This window comes from Cherax quadricarinatus, chromosome 78 (genome assembly GCF_038502225.1).
Source record: "Cherax quadricarinatus isolate ZL_2023a chromosome 78, ASM3850222v1, whole genome shotgun sequence".
Lineage (NCBI taxonomy): Eukaryota > Metazoa > Arthropoda > Malacostraca > Decapoda > Parastacidae > Cherax > Cherax quadricarinatus.
In genome coordinates this window covers 7,503,983-7,525,197 of record NC_091369.1, presented here as the reverse complement: position 1 = coordinate 7,525,197, position 21,215 = coordinate 7,503,983, and the positions used below count along the sequence as shown (strand labels likewise).

The 21,215-nt window shown below is 38.2% G+C and overlaps 1 protein-coding gene across 7 annotated transcripts in view; it reads left to right on the top strand.

Moving 5' to 3' along the window:
- Positions 1-21,215, top strand: part of LOC128701518 (anillin) — a 37,100-nt gene that overhangs the window by 6,603 nt on the left and 9,282 nt on the right. For all 7 annotated transcript variants that reach the window (XM_053795234.2, XM_053795231.2, XM_053795228.2 and 4 more), the window contains 12 exons: positions 2,558-2,754; positions 2,922-3,046; positions 3,798-3,945; positions 6,828-7,043; positions 7,253-7,525; positions 8,978-9,110; positions 16,241-16,370; positions 17,019-17,135; positions 18,124-18,231; positions 18,941-19,060; positions 19,183-19,338; positions 20,173-20,302. In XM_053795234.2, coding sequence (XP_053651209.1) covers positions 2,558-2,754; positions 2,922-3,046; positions 3,798-3,945; positions 6,828-7,043; positions 7,253-7,525; positions 8,978-9,110; positions 16,241-16,370; positions 17,019-17,135; positions 18,124-18,231; positions 18,941-19,060; positions 19,183-19,338; positions 20,173-20,302 — 1,853 coding nt within the window. The remainder of the gene's footprint in view (positions 1-2,557; positions 2,755-2,921; positions 3,047-3,797; positions 3,946-6,827; positions 7,044-7,252; positions 7,526-8,977; positions 9,111-16,240; positions 16,371-17,018; positions 17,136-18,123; positions 18,232-18,940; positions 19,061-19,182; positions 19,339-20,172; positions 20,303-21,215) is intronic.

Below are 21,215 nucleotides of genomic sequence, written 5' to 3'. Positions count from 1 at the left end.
GGCTGATGTAAAGTCACAGCATTTAGAGTTGAATGAAGACTAATGCAATAAACTTGAATATTAAATATGCAGTACACAGTATATATAAAATATAATCCCTGCACTTTAAAGGAGGGGCTTGGGATATTGGCAGTTTAGAGGGACATCTAAACTGTCAAATCTGAGCGCCTCTGCAAAGACAGTACAATTATGTACAAGTGATGGTGAAAGTTTTGAATGAAGAAAGCTTTTGTTTTCTTTTTGGGTCACCCTCCCTCGGTGGGAAACGGCCGACATGTTAAAAAAAAATTAACAAAGTCGTTCTCTTGCTAAAAGATGTTCAGGTTAAGTTGTAAAGAAGTTGGTATGAACAGCGCACTGTATAAAAAATTAATCATCATAAATGACTAGAATTTGGTATTTTAAAAGCTCAAATTATAAGACTAATACTAGTGAGTAATTTTAACCCTTTCAGGGTCCCCAGGCCCTCTCCCAGACTTGTTCTTCAGGGTTGCCCAAATTTAAAAAAAAAAAAAAAAAAATGAAGACAGAGAATCTTTTCCCGATCATAATGGCACCAAAAGTATGAAATTTGATGGAAAACCTGTGGAATTATGCTCTCGCTAAGTTAGCGGTCTCGACGATGTTTACGCATCGGCGATTTTGCCCACTTTGAGCCCTATTTTCGGCCAATTCCAGTGTACTAGTCAACAAAAATCGTAACTATTTTGCTAGAACTCCATTTTTTTCTATCGAATGAGTACAAGAAAACACTCATTTACCAATTTCAACTGTCCAATACAGTGGTCAGAATTTAGCAATTTTGCCAATTTCACACAAATTTCAAAAGATGCCAATTTCCAAATAGGGTCCAGAATAAACAAGAAAGACATTCCTGGCACTAAAATAACATTTCCTCTGTTCATTAGTCACGTCCCCATGCCCCTCTTACAATCTTTTGCTTTCCACTTTGAATTTTTATTCTCACAAAAAATAGAAGATTTACTGTTATGCAGACTACTGCATTAGTGTAGAAATGGTATAAATAATATCGGCGCACTTGTGAAAGAATATTAGACTCGCCAGTTGACGTGTATTGGACGCTTAGCATGATTTGTTTACTTTTGAACTTCGGTAAAAATCTGCTACTTTGAGCTCAATTTCAAGGTACTTTTCATTGCAAAATCATCTCAATTTCTATAATGTCTTCCATTCTATAAAATGAGACCACGAAAACTAGAATACAACAATAAATACCATACGAAAATACAGTCCAAAGTCGCTGTTTTAATCCAAAAACTTTTTTTTTCTCTCTCATTACGCACTGTGTGCTGCAGGATTTTTTTTATACTGTGCACACTGACCACATAGACCCTTCTTTCATATGTAGGCCTACCAGCTTTCACTAGATTTGAGGGCGCTAGAATTTGGGCGTACTAGTATGTCAAAAACCCTGGTGCGTAAGCCGTACTAGTACGTCCGAAACCCTGAAAGGGTTAAAACTTGAAAATACATATACAGAAGTCAAATGTCATATGTTAGAAATAATTGTACCAGCAGCACATGCTATCACTATAAATCACTCCAATTCTCTTTGGTCTGGATTTGTTTTGTAATAACAGCCAATTTGTGAGCAAGACAAATCAAAGATATGTTATGGAAATTATTCAGTCCTGGGGTGTTAATGTTGCAGTTTTATAACTAGTGTAATGCACCCCTCTGGTAAGAGTGATGGAGTGAATGATGAAAGTTTTTCTTTTTCGGGCCACCCTGCCTTGGTGGGAATCGGCCGATGGGTTAATAAAATAAAAAAATATTCAGTCCTGGACCTTGTTCACAGTATGTTATCATTTGTCTGTCATGTCCCAAGTGCTTCAATATGCATCACCCAATCCACCTCCAGAACAGCTCTCAGGTGACCCTTTTACAGTTCAGCTAAAGTTTTTTTTTTTTTTTTTTTTTTTTTTTCCAATGTGATCCTACATTTCTCATGCCCTAAGTACGGTAGACAGTTATGCATATTATGAAATTATCTAAGCACAATTGAGAAATTGTAGTTGAAATAAATAACATCGGAAGAGGATAGGTCATAAATATTGTAAAATGGAAGATCAGTCTCTGTGCAGTCATGGTAGTGTGTACTGTGGATTTTTTCCTTACCCTATCTTTTCCCAAGTGTTCTTCAGAGTAGCACTAATTTAAAAGAGATGCACATTTTCAGGGATGTTATCCCCAGTTCTAATTGAAAGTTTGCTGTATATTTAGTGATCAGGGTCCTAGGACCAAAATGTTTCAACAGCAAAAAGATATTGTATACTGTACCAAGTTTTCATCATAAAAGCACTGTTAAGTGTAATGAGTAATTCTTTATGCAATCTGAGCTCTTGGTTGCTCTGTAAGGAATGCACCCAGTATAAGTTATTTGCAGTGATACATATGTAAGGAGGTAATATATATACTTGTCACTGACTTGTCTGGGCAAATAAATTATACTCGTGCATACTAGAATGTACTTATGATACTGCTATGGGTCATGGTAGTATGTGGATGCTCTGTTTATTCTGCTAATTATTTTCAGGTATTTGCCTCAAACACAATGTGGGTTCAGTCGTGGTGGCCCTGAACGTAGGAGTTGGAGGGACTTGAGCCCTCACAGGCCTCCTCCAGTGGGGGATGTTGTGAAAGGGGAGGTTCCCATACCAGAAGCTGTGCCACTAGTTGATCAGCCTTTTATGTCATCTGTAAGAGAAAGGGCTGCTGCTTTTGATAATGCTGGTTAGCATATTTTTTCAGTTGTTATAGAAAGTTGAACTTGAACCTCAAAACGATGGTAAGTGTGTTAATAAAGTGGAAAATTAAATTTAGTTTTATTCAGATGTTTGTATTAAACTAGTGGGCAACCTCCAAAGAATTAAAAAAAAGAAAAATTACTTTGTTTACAGGTGGGAAAGCTTCCCCAAAAGATCCAGCAGAGATGAGTGTACAGGAACGTCTTGCCCTGTTCAGTAGAAAACAAGGAGCAGTTCTAGTTCCCAAAGCTCCTTTTGGCCAGCCTGTTCCACTAAAGGTGATCTTTAAGTGTTTTTTTAGTATGTTGATATAGTACTGTATATCAAAGGATTGTTTGCTTAGGTAATAATGCAAATTTAATTCTTGTGGTTGAGTGAATATCTGGTAACTCGTCTGTTCTATTACCTCCTGACATTGTGATGTCAGTAAGTAACCTGTTAAAAAATATGAAGTTTTTCTGATTTCACTTCATCTTGTTTAAAAATTAAATTTCATGGGGGGGGGGGAGAGTCCTATGTTCAAGCTTGAGTAGCGTTTGTATGAATTTCTTAATATTGCTTACTGCGGACTACCAAAGAAAAATACCTCATTTGAATGTACCAGTAGTTGTATCAACAGAAGGAAGCCAGCAGCATGCAAATTATTCCCTTATATTAATCTTAAGCTTTAAGGCTTAATAATGACCAAAGTGTAGCCTGCAGTTTTAAATAGTTTTATTAAAATTAGAGAAGGGGGCAGGTGTATGTCTTTTGCATGAGGAGTGATGCAAAATGTCTGTGAGAATAATTTGGCAGTTGGAATATTTTGACAGTAGAACCTGCCATTCATGGCATAATAGGCCTACAGCAGTTTCTTTGTATGGAGATTATTTAAACTGATTAAAATATTTTTTAAGTTTAATAGACGAGTGACTGTAATTCCAGTTACTGAAGGTAAATTTAAGTAAATTTGAGTGTTAAGCATTAATGTAAATTGTTAATTAGCATAAACAGCTTCACATACTCAGTTACTAATATACTTTATTTTAGACCCTTCATGGTGATGCTGCTGCTGGTGCCCGTGAGAACTCCAGTAAACCCTTGGTAAATCACTCTCAACCAGTGCTCAAACCTGCCAAAAGACTGGCTTCAGAGCCTTCCCCAGCCATTACTCAAAAACTGCATCAAATACAAAGTGGTAAAGTTGTTTCTTCAATTAAACATTTTCAAAATGTTGTGCTTAAGAAAACATGTCATTTTTACATATTGAATGTGAAAATGAATGAATGACAGTGAAGGTGTTAACTTTTCTGTGTCACCCTGCCTTGGTGGAAAAAAGTTGCAGTAAAAAAATAAGAATTTTTTAATTTGTTTTTAACACATCTGCTGTTTCCCACCAAGGCAGGATGACCCAAAACCAAAGAAAAGCCCAAAACGAAAGCAAAAGCTTTCATCGTTCAACACTTACCATCATTCATACATAATCATTGTCTTGGCAGAAGCGTTCAGAAACGACAGTTTAGATGTCACTCCAAACAACCAATATCCCAAACCCCTCCTTTAGAGTGCAGGCATTGTACATTACCTGTCCAGAAGTCAGCTAACCGGCTTCCCTGAATCCCTTCACAAAATATTAACCTGCTCTCACTCAAACAGCTCGTCAGGTCCCAAAAACTTCGTCTCCATTCACTATCTGACATGCTCACACATGCCTGCTGTATGTCCAAGCCCCTTGAACACAATACCTCTTTTACCCCCCCTTCCCCTCCATCCTTTCCTAGGATGACCCCTACCTCTCCTCCCATCCACTACAGATTTATAAACCCCCTCCAAGTCATCCTATTTTGCTCCATCCTCTCTAAATTACCAAACCACCTTAGCCCCTCTTCAGCCCTCTGAATAATACTTTTAGTAACTCCACACCATCTAATTTCCACACTAGGAACTCTCTGCCTAATATTTCCACACATTGCCCTTGGACATGACATCTCCACTGCTTCCAGCCCCCTCCTTGCTGCAACATTTACAACCCATGCTTCTGACCCATATAAGTGTTGGTACCACTATACTCTCATACCTTTCCTTCTTTGCCTCCATGGGTAATATGTTTTGTCTCCACAGATACTTCAGTGCACCACCCACCATTTTTCCTTCCTCAGTTCTGTGGTTAACCCACGTCCTTCATAAACCCATCTGCTGACAATTCTACTCCCAAATACCTGAACACATTCAGTTCTTTCATACTCGCTCCCTCCAATGTGATATCCAATTTTTCTTTATTTAACTTGTTTGATACCCTCATCACCTTACTCTTATCTGTTCTCTCTCAACTTTGTTCCTTACAGACCCTCCCAAATTTGTCCACTAACCTTTGCAACTTCTCTTTAGAATTTTCCGAAAGCAAAGCACAGTATCATCAGCAAAAAGTAATTGTTAGCTACCATTTTTGTTTTGGATTTGCCATAATTTAATCCCATCCCTCTCCCCCAAACCCTAACATTTACTTCTTTTACAACCCCGTCAATAAATGTTAAGCAACCATGCTTTTATGCAGCTGAAATGGGTGAATGATATGTCATTTGTGTGGGACAGTAAAAATGGATTACAACCATATTACATTTTTTTACAGAGTTCAGTTCTTGGTGCTCCTTTTGTGTGTGTGTGTGTGTGTGTGTAACATTTTCCTTCTTTATCTGTAATGTTGCAGTTTAAAAACTGTAGTGTAAAGCACCCTTCTGGCAAGACAGTGATGGAGTGAATGATGGTGAAAGTTTTTCTTTTTCGGGCCACCCTGCCTTGGTGGGAATCGGCCAGTGTGTTAATAAAAAAAAAAAATAAAAAAAATAATATGCCATCTCAGTGTCCTTGTAGTCTGGTTCTGACCCCCTCCTATTGAAGAAGCAAAAATAGGATTTCAGTAACATGTCAGTGACGAAATTTTTTTTTCCACCCTACCTTGGTGTGAGACACCTAGCGTGTTTAAAAAATAAAAAAAGTGGATCTGGGGTCAGGTTAGTTTTTCAAGTTAAACTGGGTTTGCTCTGGGCCCCTCGAGGGAATTTTTTTTTTTTTTGTTGCCAGTGATGGGCTTTTGATCGAGGGAATTAGACCTTTCCTCTTCCTTGGATTGAAATTCAATACCTCCCATCTCTCTAGGCACTATATAACATTTACAGTTTTAGCATTCCCTATTAATGCAAAAATTTTTGCAGTGGGATCAGGAATGCATTAATGGCATAAAACAAGGGACACATGCACTTAATACTGTAATGTCTGAAACCTATGTGCTTGCTTATGTCATTCTATCTACTAAACTAACAAATAACAAGTTTTCCAGATTTTGATAAGACCTGTTATTCATCTGAAAACTGCCTCTTGATAGAAACTGTTGTAAAATTGAGAGCAGAATATAGCATACAGTTTACTAATTGTAGAATGCAGCATTTAAGAAAATTCTTGAACTGTTATTCTGAAATAAATGATAGTGTAATGCACAGAAGGGACTAGACAGTAGATTAGCTGAAAATCTTTGGGAGGCTGGAAGCACATTAATACTGCCTATAGCTGAAAGTAGGGTGGGGAGGAGGTTTTCGTTGTCAGCATGGTACCGTACCTACATGTCTGCCCATCCGAAAAGGCAGAAAGTGGCACACTTTGGTTATCCTGCATGTTTGGGAAATGGCTGAAAACTTGATGGAAAAAATCATCTCTGGTCAGTTTTAAAGGGCCTTGAATTTGCTGTGCATGTTTCATTCAGGGGTTTGGGATATTGGCAGTTTGGAGGGATATGTTGTGTATCTTTATATGTGTATGCTTCTAGACTGTTGTATTCTGAGCACCTCTGCAAAAACAGTGATAATGTGCGAGTGTGGTGAAAGTGTTGAATGATGATGAAAGTATTTTCTTTTTGGGGATTTTCTTTCTTTTTTTTTGGGTCACCCTGCCTCGGTGGGAGACGGCCGACTTGTTGAAAAAAAAAAAAAAAATACGTAAAATTGAAAATACAACCCAAGGAGTCATACTTTGTATACTTAGCAATATTGTAACTGTAAACGTAATTCATATATCAATTTATAACAGGTACCAGGCTACCATCACCTGGTAAAGATAAACTGCCCTCATTTGAATCACAAAGAAAAGTTTTTGAAAACATCAAGGATAATTGGCGTGCCAATGAGATAAACAGTAAAATCCAGACTGAGCGCCAAAAGGAGATGGATGTATTGTTAAACAGATTCAAGAAGCCCAGGCAGAATATTGCCACATTAAATCCTGACACTGCATCAAAAGACACTGGTAAGATGGTCTAGCAAAACAATTTTTTTTTCCAGTGTTTTATTAAGTTATTCTTTAAAGCTGAATAAATACATTTTGATTCACTTGGTCTTTAGTTAAAAAGGTTTTTACTATTAAATGGCAAGCTAAAGACCATTTAGTTAGGGAATTCTAAAATTTTCTATGCCTTACAACTATTAATTTAAATATTTTTTGATGTATTTGTGTAGGAAGGCCAAGGTTCCCAGTGGAATCAGAATCGGAGTATTTGGAGAGTGATGACTCTTACACTGAGTCAACTGCCTCTGAGGATACAATTACCCAAGGAGAGACAGCAGGGCCTCCAAAGCCTCCTCGACTATTCCTGGAGTCTACCTCATCTTCATTTTTAAGTGATGTTCCACCATCTTCACCACCGCCACTGCTACCTACCACTTTACAACAGTCACCTAGACATAAGCAGCAGACCTATTCACATAGGCTCAACTCTACTAAAATAGGAGGTATTGTGTAGATTGTAAGAACAGTGTTTAATATTTTCATTGCCTTCCCTTCTTTCCTGATGCTGGGTCACCTTATTGTGGTTGCTCTTGGCTCTGCTTACCATCTGACACGATTTATGTCTTATCAAATACCCCATGAAATACTGAAGAATGTGTTAATCACTTCCTAGATGGTTAAAGGATGTTCTAAAGAGCAAGGGACAACCTATTTTGTGGTCATGGTTTGAGAGGGGTGCTGCATGCTTTAATGATGAGCACTGTTTAGCCATTGTTTGGCTGATTCCATATGTTTACCACTGTTGTTGAGGAAATTCTGTCATGATATCTATCTGGTTCATTTGGGTGTGTAACTTCCTAGTTGCATGTCTAGTCAAGAGCATATCTTTGTCTAACAATATGCTTCATAATGTATTTTGTTATGGGATCATACTCTGTTTTGTCCTTCACTTCTCTCTGAATTAGCACTTAGTTCGTCAGTTCATTTCCATAGCTCGTTTTCCCCTCAACTCGGGGCCCCATTTTTAATGGTCTTGTTCTGTTTCATTTTTTTTTTTTTTAAAGTAAGTTCCACATTGACTGCATACCCTAGAGTGGGTTGTATGTATGAGGAAGTATTTTCAGAACGAGTAGGTTCCCAGCTTCAAAATTTTCAATTGACTTGGATTTAAATTCCAGTAATACATCAACAAAGTATCCTACCAAGTCAGTATTATGGCATTGTTCTCAAGTAAAAACTTGTAAACATTAATTAATATTAGTCATTAAATATATCAAATACTAAGTTTGGAATTTCTCCATGGGGAAGTGGAACAATTTTTCCACCATACGCCTTGCACATTGTAAGAGGCAACTTGAATACCGGGTGCAAGGGTCTAGTATAAATTATTAAATTTGAAAAGAATAGCTGATTTTTGTTTATAGGTCACCCAGTGGGATACATACAACCAGTGTTAAAAAAAAAAGTTTGGAATATCACTAATTTCTCATCCTGATTCATACCTCACAGCGATTGTTTTCAGTTGTTAGTATCCCTCATCCATGTTTCTTTTACTTTTACTTTGCTTGCTTTTCGAATTGCCAAATAATTTTGTACAAAAATGCAATCTTCCTATCCTGTGTTAAAATAAAAATGCAGATGAGTGTCAGTGTATTAATAAGCACTGATCTGTTTAGTACATTGCTTGTTATACCACAGTGACTGGCTGAAACAAAATCTAAGAAGCAAAGCATTTTATCTTTAAGATCATGTGAATGCTAACACTACAGATTACTATATTTTCATAAAATTAACTGCATATTGATGTCTAATAGGGTACAAATTCTGTACATGGATATAATGTACTTAAAATCTTCTAGGTTATTATGTAAGTGTAGTAGATAAAATCGACAGATTTAAAGTCAGTAAGTGAGGCTTAAAAAAAAAAAATAAACTATTCTATGTTATCTTCTCAGAAGTTCAAACTTCTCCAAAGAAAACATTTGTTACAAAGGTGAAACCTGGCCACATTTACCCATCGCTCACGGACATTGAGTCGCATTCTGAAGTTCCTGACAGCCAGGATGAAGATGAAACCAGAGATTCAAGGTATGTTTACCTAGATTTGTGTTGGGTATTTTGTTACTCTTATTAGCAGGTAGTACATAAGAGGTACTGGTTTGGATTCATTTTCTTAGAAAATAAGAGATGCATCTAAATAAATAATTGCTTTATTTCTACACAGTGCATAACTGGATAACATTTCTCAATGTGGAAAGCCCCTGGTTATGCAGAATATTTCAGACAAACTTGCAACTTACAAAATGGATTACAATAGAACAATAAATATTTTACATACATGTAATGCGAAGACATTAGTGATATGCATATTGTAAATGTAATTTTGCCTTCCTCTGTTCCTTTTATGCACATTTGGACTGCTACAAGTTCTTGCAGATTTTAACTTTAAGTGTCTATTAAGGCAGCATTTTGTTCTTCCACATACGTATTTACATGAAGTGCTAAACCCATGTTGATCTTTCAGCTCCAGGAGTATTCAGGAGCTCGATACTCCTTGTGCTAAGTATGAGGCAGAAACCCCTCTAGCAGTGCATTTGATAGTCTGAAAATAGTTATTTAAGTATTATTATTATTTTTATCACACTGGCCGATTCCCACCAAGGCAGGGTGGCCCGAAAAAGAAAAACTTTCACCATCATTCACTCCATCGCTGTCTTGCCAGAAGGGTGCTTTACACTACAGTTTTTAAACTGCAACATTAACACCCGTCCTTCAGAGTGCAGACACTGTACTTCCCATCTCCAGGACTCAAGTCCGGCCTGCCGGTTTCCCTGAACCCCTTCATAAATGTTACTTTGCTCACACTCCAACAGCACGTCAAGTATTAAAAACCATTTGTCTCCATTCACTCCTATCAAACACGCTCACGCATGCCTGCTGGAAGTCCAAGCCCCTTGCACACAAAACCTCCTTTACCCCCTCTCTCCAACCTTTCCTAGGCCGACCCCTACCCCGCCTTCCTTCCACTACAGACTGATACAATCTTGGTCATTCTGTTTCGCTCCATTCTCTCTACATGTCCGAACCACCTCAGCAACCCTTCCTCAGCCCTCTGGACAACAGTTTTGGTAATCCCGCACCTCCTCCTAACTTCCAAACTACGAATTCTTTGCATTATATTCACACCACACATTGCCCTCAGACATGACATCTCCACTGCCTCCAGCCTTCTCCTCGCTGCAACATTCATCACCCATGCTTCACACCCATATAAGAGCGTTGGTAAAACTATACTCTCATACATTCTCCTCTTTGCCTCCAAGTATACTAACAAATCAATGTGCAAGTGAGTTTGCATACAATCAAAAGAGGAAGTGTAGCCTGTATTTACCTTAATACAAAACAAAAAAAAATGAAAAGTATAAAGCACATTTAGGCATTCATGAATGGGAAGGTTTGGTATTTAAGCAGTCTCTTCAAATCGTGTAGTGGGGAGGTAGTTGGAGACAAATATGTGAAATATAAATGCTTGTTAGATAATGAAAAAATGTCATGATATGAAAGCTATTAACTTTGTGAGGCAGCATCCTTTCTAATTAGTTTTTATTTAAACTAGATGACTTCCTCTAAGGCAGGGAGACCCAAAGAAAACATTCATACAATTAGTCTTTCCAGAAGTGTGCACTCAGATTATGCTCCAACTGTAACATCCTCACTCCTCCAGACTGCAGGCACTGTCCTTCCCACCTCCAGCACTCATACCTGGCTAACTGGCTTCCCAGAATACCTTTCATAAAAGTTACCCTACTCGCACTCATTGTCTATTAGAAACCACTTGACTACATGCACTCCTATCCAACGTGCACACGCTGATTGCTTGAATCTCTCTAACTCGGCCTCTTGTATTTTCATTTAACCATTCTTGGGATGACCCTTTCCCGTCTCCCTTCCACCACAGATTTCTTGTCACCCTTTTCATCCACCTGTCTCCCTCAATCTTCACCCAACATGCCCGAAACCACTTTAACAGCTCCTCCTTAGCCCTCTGAATTATACCCTTGGTGACCCCCCCCATATTCCCTTTAAATTTCTATGCTCCAAATTCTTGGCATGATATTCATACCACTTATTGCTCTCAGATAAATATCTGCTGCCTCTAGCTTTCTTTTGGCTGCTGCATTCAAAACCCATGCCTCACATTCGTATAAAAGGGTTGCTAACACTATTCTCTGGTACATTTCCATTGTTGCCTACATTGGCAAACTTACTTCCAGAAATACCTCAACATACCACTTTTACTCTTTTCCCCTTTCCTTCCCTTTCCTCATAATTTGTATGGTTCACTTCATATTTCATACACCACATAATTTTCTACATTTCTCCAATAATTCCTTCATGGTCTTGTAAAACCTTCACTGCAGTTCCACCATTTTCCTAATCATTGATGGCTTTGTGCCTGCCAATCTTGCTACTTCTCATGACTATTCCATAAATGCTCGTATCATGAAACTTATTGCACATGTAATAAGCATTGTCAGTGTGTAACAGGTTTTTGAATACCGACCAGTTGAAAATGTGGGAATCTATTGAAAAGTTTCACCACAGAGGCTTCATCAGTCCAATACAAAGCAGAAAGGTATAAGGAGAGGAGTAGTTTGAGGTTTGATGTATATTCAATCCATCAATCTAAAAGATTGATGGACTGAACACATTGATTCCAGGCTGTGGGACTGATTACCTCAAACTCCTCCTCTCCTTACATCTTTCTGCTATGTATTGGACTGATGAAGCCTCTGTGTGGTGAAACTTTTCAATAGATTCCCACATTTTCAACTGGTCGGTATTCAAAAACCTGTTACACACTGACAATGCTTATTACATGTGCAATAAGTTTCACGATACGAGCATTTATGGAATAGTCATGAGAAGTAGCAAGATTGGCAGGCATAAAGCCATCAATGATTAGGAAAATGGTGGAACTGCAGTGAAGGTTTTACAAGACCATGAAGGAATTATTGGAGAAATGTAGAAAATTATGTGGTGTATGAAATATGAAGTGAACCATACAAATTATGAGGAAAGGGAGGGAAAGGGGAAAAGAGTAAAAGTGGTATGTTGAGGTATCTCTGGAAGGAAGTTTGCCTATGTAGGCAACAATGGAAATGTACCAGAGAATAGTGTTAGCAACCCTTTTATACGAATGTGAGGCATGGGTTTTGAATGCAGCAGCCAAAAGAAAGCTAGAGGCAGCAGATATTTATCTGAGAGCAATAAGTGGTATGAATATCATGTCAAGAATTTGAAGCATAGAAATTTAAAGGGAATATGGGGGGGGGGGTCACCAAGGGTATAATTCAGAGGGCTAAGGAGGAGCTGTTAAAGTGGTTTCGGGCATGTTGGGTGAAGATTGAGGGAGACAGGTGGATGAAAAGGGTGACAAGAAATCTGTGGTGGAAGGGAGACGGGAAAGGGTCATCCCAAGAATGGTTAAATGAAAATACAAGAGGCCGAGTTAGAGAGATTCAAGCAATCAGCGTGTGCACGTTGGATAGGAGTGCATGTAGTCAAGTGGTTTCTAATAGACAATGAGTGCGAGTAGGGTAACTTTTATGAAAGGTATTCTGGGAAGCCAGTTAGCCAGGTATGAGTGCTGGAAGCAGAAAGGTATAAGGAGAGGAGTAGTTTGAGGTTTGATGTATATTCAGTCCATCAATTTAAAAGATTGATGGACTGAATACATTGATTCCAGGCTGTGGGACTGATTACCTCAAACTCCTCCTCTCCTTACATCTTTCTGCTATGTATTGGACTGCTAAAGCCACTGTGTGGCAAAATGTTTCTATAATACAGATTCCCATATATTGCATAAGAAGAGCAGAGTATATGGAGAGTAAAAGAGTGGTGAGAGAGTGCAAAAGGAGAGCAGATGGTAGAGTGAGAGAGGTACTGTCAAGAAATTTTAATGAAAATAAGAACAAATTTTGGAGTGAGTTAAGCAAGTTAAGAAAGCCTAGGAAACAAATGGATTTGTCAGTAAAAAACAGAGTAGGGGAGTAAGTAGATGGGGAGATGGAGGTTTTGGGTAGATGGCGAGAATATTTTGAGGAACTTTTAAATGTTGACGAAGAAAGGGAGGCGGTAATTTCATGCACTGGCCAGGGAGGTATACCATCTTTTAGGAGTGAAGAAGAGCAGGATGTGAGTGTGGGGGAGGTGCGTGAGGCATTACGTAAAATGAAAAGAGGTAAAGCAGCTGGAAATGATGGGATCATGACAGAAATGTTAAAAGCAGGGGGGGACATAGTGTTGGAATGGTTGGTATTTTTGTTTAATAAATGCATGCAAGAGGGGAAGGTACCTAGGGATTGGCGGAGAGCGTGTTTAGTCCCTTTATATAAAGGGAAGGGGGACAAAAGAGATTGTAAAAAATATAGAGGAATAAGTTTACTGACTCTCCACAGACTCCTAAGTGCACCACTCACTCTTTTTCCCTCATCAATTCTATGATTCACCTCATCTTTCATAGACCCATCCGCTGACACGTCCACTCCCAAATATCTGAATACGTTCACCTCCTCCATACTCTCTCCCTCCAATCTGATATTCAATCTTTCATAACAAAAAGATTAGGTGATGAAAGATTGAATATCAGATTGGAGGGAGAGAGTATGGAGGAGGTGAACGTATTCAGATATTTGGGAGTGGACGTGTCAGCGGATGGGTCTATGAAAGATGAGGTGAATCATAGAATTGATGAGGGAAAAAGAGTGAGTGGTGCACTTAGGAGTCTGTGGAGACAAAGAACTTTGTCCTTGGAGGCAAAGAGGGGAATGTATGAGAGTATAGTTTTACCAACGCTCTTATATGGGTGTGAAGCGTGGGTGATGAATGTTGCAGCGAGGAGAAGGCTGGAGGCAGTGGAGATGTCATGTCTGAGGGCAATGTGTGGTGTGAATATAATGCAGAGAATTCGTAGTTTGGAAGTTAGGAGGAGGTGCGGGATTACCAAAACTGTTGTCTCAGAGGGCTGAGGAAGGGTTGTTGAGGTGGTTCGGACATGTAGAGAGAATGGAGCGAAACAGAATGACTTCAAGAGTGTATCAGTCTGTAGTGGAAGGAAGGCGGGGTAGGGGTCGGCCTAGGAAGGGTTGGAGGGAGGGGGTAAAGGAGGTTTTGTGTGCGAGGGGCTTGGACTTCCAGCAGGCATGCGTGAGCGTGTTTGATAGGAGTGAATGGAGACAAATGGTTTTTAATACTTGACGTGCTGTTGGAGTGTGAGCAAAGTAACATTTATGAAGGGACTTCCCATCTCCAGGACTCAAGTCCGGCAGGCCGGACTTGAGTCCTGGAGATGGGAAGTACAGTGCCTGCACTCTGAAGGAGGGGTGTTAATGTTGCAGTTTAAAAACTGTAGTGTAAAGCACCCTTCTGGCAAGACAGTGATGGAGTGAATGATGGTGAAAGTTTTTCTTTTTCGGGCCACCCTGCCTTGGTGGGAATCGGCCGGTGTGATAATAAAAAAAAATAAAAAAAAAAAGTTTACTGAGTATACCAGGAAAAGTGTATGGTAGGGTTATTATTGAAAGAATTAGAGGTAAGACAGAATGTAGAATTACAGATGAGCAAGGAGGTTTTTGAGTGGGTAGAGTATGTGTAGATAGTGTTTACAATGAAGCATTGATAAAGGTAGGGAAGTTTTTATTGCATTTATGGGTTTAGAAAAGGCATGTGATAGTGGATAGGGAAGCAATGTGGCAGATGTTGCAAGTATATGGAATAGGTGGTAAGTTACTAAATGCTGTAAAGAGTTTTTATGAGGATAGTGAGGCTCAGGTTAGGGTGTGTAGAAGAGAGGGAGACTATTTCCCGGTAAAAGTAGGTCTTAGACAGGGATGTGTAATGTCACCATGGTTGTTTAATATATTTATAGATGGGGTTGTAAAAGAAGTAAATATTAGGGTGTTCAGGAGAGGGATAGGATTAAATTATGGGGAATTAAATACAAAATGGGAAGTGACAGTTACTTTTTGCTGATGATACTGTGTTTATGGGAGATTCTAAAGAAAAATTGCAAAGGTTAGTGGACGAATTTGGGAGTGGGTGTAAAGGTAGAAAGTTGAAAGTGAACATAGAGTATCAAATGATTTAGATAAAGAAAAATTGAATATCAAATTGGGGAGGAGTAGTATGGAAGAAGTGAATGTTTTCAGATATTTGGGAGTTGACATGTCAGTGGATGGATTTATGAAAGAAAGAGGTTAATCATAGAATTGATGAAGGAAAAAAAGGTGAGTGGTGCATTGAGGTATATGTGGAGGCAAAAAATTTTATCTATGGAGGCAAAGAAGGGAATGTATGAAAGTATAGTAGTACCAACACTCTTATATGGGTGTGAAGCTTGGGTTGTAAATGCTGTAACGAGGAGGCAGTTGGAGGAAGTGGAGATGTCCTGTCTAAGGGCAATGTGTGGTGTAAATATTATGCAGAAAATTCAGAGTGTGGAAATTAGGAGAAAGTGTGGTGTTAATAAAAGTATTAGTCAGAGGGCTGAAGAGGGTTTGTTGAGGTGGTTTGGTCATTTAGAGAGAATGGATCAAAGTAAAATGACATGGAGAGCGTATAAATCTGTAGGGAAAGGAAGGCGGGGTAGGGGTCCTCGAAAAGGTTGGAGGGAGGGAATAAAAGAGGTGTTATGGGCGAGGGGTTTGGACTTCCAGCAAGCGTGTGTGAGCGTGTTAGATAGGAGTGAATGGAGACAAATGGTATTGGGGACCTGACGAGCTGTTGTAGTGTGAGCAGGGTAATATTTAGTGAAGGGATTCAGGGAAACCGGTTATTTTATATAACTGGACTTTAGTCTTGGAAATGGGAAGTACAATGCCTGCACTCTAAAGGAGGGGTTTGAGATATTGGCAGTTTGGAGGGATATATTGTGTATTTTTATACGTATATACTTCTAAACTGTTGTATTCTGTGCACCTCTGCAAAAACAGTGATAATGTGTGAGTGAGGTGAAAGTGTTGAATGATGAAAGTATTTTCTTTTTGGGGATTTTTCTTTATTTTTTGGTCATCCTGCCTTGGTTGTTGAAAAAAAAAAAAAAAGTTGCATAAGTGTCTCAATCTTCACATTGTTTCATTAATACAACGAATTCTCTTAAAAGCTTAATTTTTATTTTACATTTCTGTGTTGGTACACTAATTTTATAATTCTTCCAGTTTTTCAGAGAGTGTATTGACTTTTGCATCAATAGAAAGCCTAGGACAGAAAATTCAGCACGCAGCTTCCACCGCCATGGATAAACCCTTGTCAATGATAGCAGAAAATACTGAAGCTTCTAATTCTGATGTAAGCATAGATATGGTAAACTGAATCCTTTTTTCCTTTACTAAATACTGTTACAGTACAATATGCATTTCTGAGACATTATGCAAAAAAATGTACAAGATTTAATGAGGTTTCACATTCACTGAGCCCACAAATTTGACATGAAAACTGAAAATTTTGAACCATTATCAGATAAGAGAACTGGAGAAATGATAGTCCAGTAAGAACATTGGGTGGTCAGGTAATTTTATGGGTGTTCTGTAGATAAGACCATTTTACAACGTAATGATAGAGGTAAGCATTTGCACATGCAAATGCTTACCTCTATCATTAAGTTTAGATGTAGGTCATAGGGCTGGTTCACCGAACATTACCTGGGATGGCTGTGGTCTCGAGCATTATAGAAAAGTAGGGTCCAGAAATTTAATTTGAAGAATAGTATTGACCAATTATATTTAACACTAACCTTCATTCTCTGCTTGTATATTCTCATAGTTGATTCAGACTGCTTCTTAATGGATAAGGGGTTGGAGCTCAGTAGGCTTGCAGACTGCCTCAATGGATAAGCAGTAGTGCTCGGTAGGTTTACAAAGTGCCTCTTAATGGATGAGGGGTAAAGCTCAGTAGGTGACACTTGATTTTTTATATATAAAATTTTCTGATTTTTAGGTCTACGGTATGTCGGAAAGCACAATGGATGCTCTTGGTGCAATAGATGATGCCATTGATGAGGCCTTGGATGAGGAACCAACACCACCAAAGAGAATCCGTTCTCAGGATGACTCCGTAAGTTTAACTGCTAGTTCTTAAAAAATTTTAAGTCTACTTTTTACTTGTAGTGTTAATTTATTGTGATGAATGGTTTGAAAAACCAACAAGTTGAAGATTGAGACACTTATGCAGCATATGGGAATCTTTATTCAGGAAACGTTTCGCCACACAGTGGCTTCATCAGTCCAATACAAAGAGGAAGGCGTAAGGAGAGGAGGAGGAGTATGAGGTAATCAGTCCCTCAGCCTGGAGTCGATGTGTTCAGTCTCAATCTTTTACTTAATTTATTAAAATCTTTTATGTTGCTGCAATTAAGGAAAATTAGAGATTGTTAGTGTTTGGTGAACTGCATTAAAAAAAAAGTGTGGAATATACATTATAGGTGCCATACAAATACTGTCCTTATATTGTACACCTACCATCCGACTTACGACCGAGTTCGGTTCCGAGAAACTGGTAGTAAGTCAAAATGTGGACGTAAGTCAAACTTTACTACTGAATATCAACATCACATTTTTGTAATGACTATTTTATTGTTTTATTTTGGTATTTCATGTTTTACTTTACTTTTTATGCTGTTAGTACTGTATTTTACACTGTAAGGTTTAGGATAAACAGTGTACAACACAAATAGTTGTTTATTTCCCAGAAATTTGGCATAAAAAACAGTCGTAAGTCGAGTGGTCGTAAGTCGAGCAGGTCATAAGTCGGATGGTAGGTGTACTTTGTAAAAATTTTTGCTTTGTAAAGTTTAATGTAACTGTTTCTTGTATACATGCTGTTGGTCACTTTAAGGGAATGCTTTGAGGATGGACAACTTTTGATCCAAGAAATTGGAGCTACTCATACCTTCCTTGGATTAAAATTGTTCATTCCCTAGGTGCTACATTTATTTCCTAATGGTTAAACACTTTCCCACGAATGTAATCGTGTATTGTACTTTGTAGATAATAATGCATGATATTTTACTTAAAATTTATAAATATTGGTCTGTCCAACATAGCCGCTAAATGCCTACAAGACTCCAAAACTCAACCAAAACTCTCCAACACATCAAGAAGACCATGAAACACTTACCCATAGCATCTCTCTGTATCGCAAGCAAAAGCCGGTAAGATTTTAAACTTTGTAGCAATTCAGATTTTATCCTTTGTTAGTGATTAAGATGCTTAAAAATGTAGTATAATGTATTATGAATTTGAATATTTCAGTAAAGGTGTATGTAGGAAATTAAGGAAATTGGTTAGCTGGACTTAGTCCTGGAGGTGGGAAGTTTAATGTCTCCATTCTGAAGGAATGGTGAGATTGCAGTTTGGAGGGTCATGTGAACTGTGATGTAAACTCACTTCTGACAAGAGAACTTGAATAAGTGATGGTTAATGCTTTTTGGTTTGGTAAGTCTGCCTTGGTGTGAGATGGCCAATGTTGAAAATAAAAGTACAATGCTGAAACATAGAAGGCTTGCCAAATGTTAGGCATCAAACTAGAGCACAATAAAAAAAATTGATCTCATGGAAATTTAACTTTTGATACTAGCATGTATTGAAAATGCTGGGGTGAAATGCAGAAGTAGGGAAACAAATGAAAAAGAGGAAAGTGGTTTAATCTGAACATACATGCTGCCACCCTCTTTGATAGTGCATCACATAAAATAGTTTGAGAATATTGAACATGTTAAATTTATAAGTTAGGTAATGTAGTTTCCTTGGGAGGGAAAGGGAATGAAGATGTATAAATATAACAACTGCTGTCCTAAGTGTTATTCATAAATTTTGCTTGCTTATCAGTGAAAAGACTGAGTAGTACGTTCCTACCAACAGGAAGTAACCTACACTCCAGTACGTCAGATTGTTCGCCGACCAGATTTGCGATCACCAACTCCTGAGCCTGTAAGCCCTTCAGTCACCGTCAGTGCTCGCATCAAAGAATTGCAGGAGGAGGTATGATCATAGTAGAAATTGTAATGTGCCAGTTGAAGGATGCTTGATGTTTTAGTTTCTCCATTTACATGCATACTTTGTATATCAGAGCTTGACAATTCTTTTCCTAACTTTGGTTACAGGTATCTGAGCAGCAGCGGGTAATTGCTCAGGCATCCAATGCTGTTACAGTTGTACTTCAACGTCCTGAACAACAAGGAACACCACAGCATGTGGAAGCAGAGAAGCTATTGCTGCTTGCCAGTCAGAAAAGGCAGACCTCATTGAATGAAATTCAGGTATTTTATTGTAAAAGGCACATGTTATTAAAGTAAACTTTCAAGAGAACCCAAGGAACATTACCAGAATAACACACAAATAGCCCAGATATAGGAGAGAGGAGCTTATGACATTTTCGTTCGACTTGGACCATTTACAAAGTCGCACTAAAAAAGGAGAGGAGGGAGTATATATAGGCCAGCAGACAGGGACAGGACAAGAGAGGTGGTAGGAAAGGAAGAAGAGAGGTGGTAGTAGTTGTTAATTACCAGAATAATACTAATTATTATAATTATAGAGTTTGAGAGACATCATTGCGTATAACAGTTTAGGGAGATACGGCATATAACTTATTAATATACTGCAGTATTTAAATTATTTTACGGGCAGGATAACTATTTTAAGGCTAATACTTTTTGAAGGTTTAGGAATGGTAATAAAATTATATTAGTTTTAAGGGTATTGATTGTGCAGTATTCTTTGGGGTCAAAGATAGCATTACAGGGTTGATATTTTAACTTTGAGCAATAATGGTTGTAAATAGTGAAGTAAGGCAAGTGAAAATAGTATAAAAATTCAGTTGAATATCAGATCAAGATGTATATTAGAATTGAGAATACAGATGTTTGAATATAATTTAAAGAACTTGAGCTTGTGGGCATTTTTTTTTATTCATAAACTGGTATCTATGTTTACTTGATGTCAGTAATGTGTGGTTTTCCATTTAATGTTACCCAGTGTACAAAGTAAATGATAAAGCTCCAGTAATGTAGAGTTTGTGCTAAAATTATTGTGTTTTAATTACAATTAGTCAGAAAATGAACTTTGTGTAAATCCTAATTTTTCACTTGCAGAGACTAAAAACCGAGGGAGCCCTAGGACAGCAGAGTTGGTCTGGTGATGAAGATACTTGTATGGGTTCCATCAGTATTAGTAACATATCTGTACCTCTAAAACAAGACTTTCTTAGAAAAGGAATGAAAGGTAATTGCAACTTTATCTTAATTTTTTTTTTCCATTGGCTGTCTCCCACTGAGGTATGCCTGGACAAAAAAAAATTCTACATCAATACTTTCCTTTTCAGAAGTGCACAAAAATCCTAATTCAAATAACTCTGAACTGCATCACCCTCACCCCTTCCTCAGGGCACTAGCACTGTTCACCACCTCCAGGTCTCAAATCTGACTAACTAGTTTCCTTGATTCTTTTGTAAATGTCAACTTGCTCACTCTCCACCAACACGTCAGTCTATAAAAGCCATTTCTCTACACACTCCACTCAGTCTAGTGAGTTGAGCCTATTTCATGCTCAAGCCAACTCAACACCACCTATACCACTCAACCCTTCCTCAGAGCCAACACCTTCCACCTCCGATTTATACAAACTCTTGGTCATTGCTTCATCCTTTCTGGATGCACAAATCGCCTTGGAATCCCTCCTCAGCCCTCTAAATTAAATGCTCAGTAACACCACACAGCATCTAATTTTTATGCTTCAAATTGCCTGCATAATATGCGCATAACTCATCTTTGGGGTCCTTATGTTGTCTGAATGTGCATGTAAGTACAGACAATATAGATCTTCATTTTACATGAGAAAGTGTTGCATTTAAAAAGCAGCAGCTACTTCTATATGAAAAAGAAATGTATAACCTTAAATAAGGATTGAATGATAAAAGTTCTGCTGCTACTAGTTACGTCCTAGGCCTCTTTATATTATGCTTTCTTTGCATTTTGAATTTTTATTCACAAGATTTACTGTTAAGCAGACAATTCCATTATTGTAATAATTGTATATATGTCGGTGCATTCCTAAATGTATATTAAACTGGCCAGTTTAACGTGAATTGGATGAATGACGTCATTTGTGTGCTCTGGAAAATTGGCAAAAATTGAGC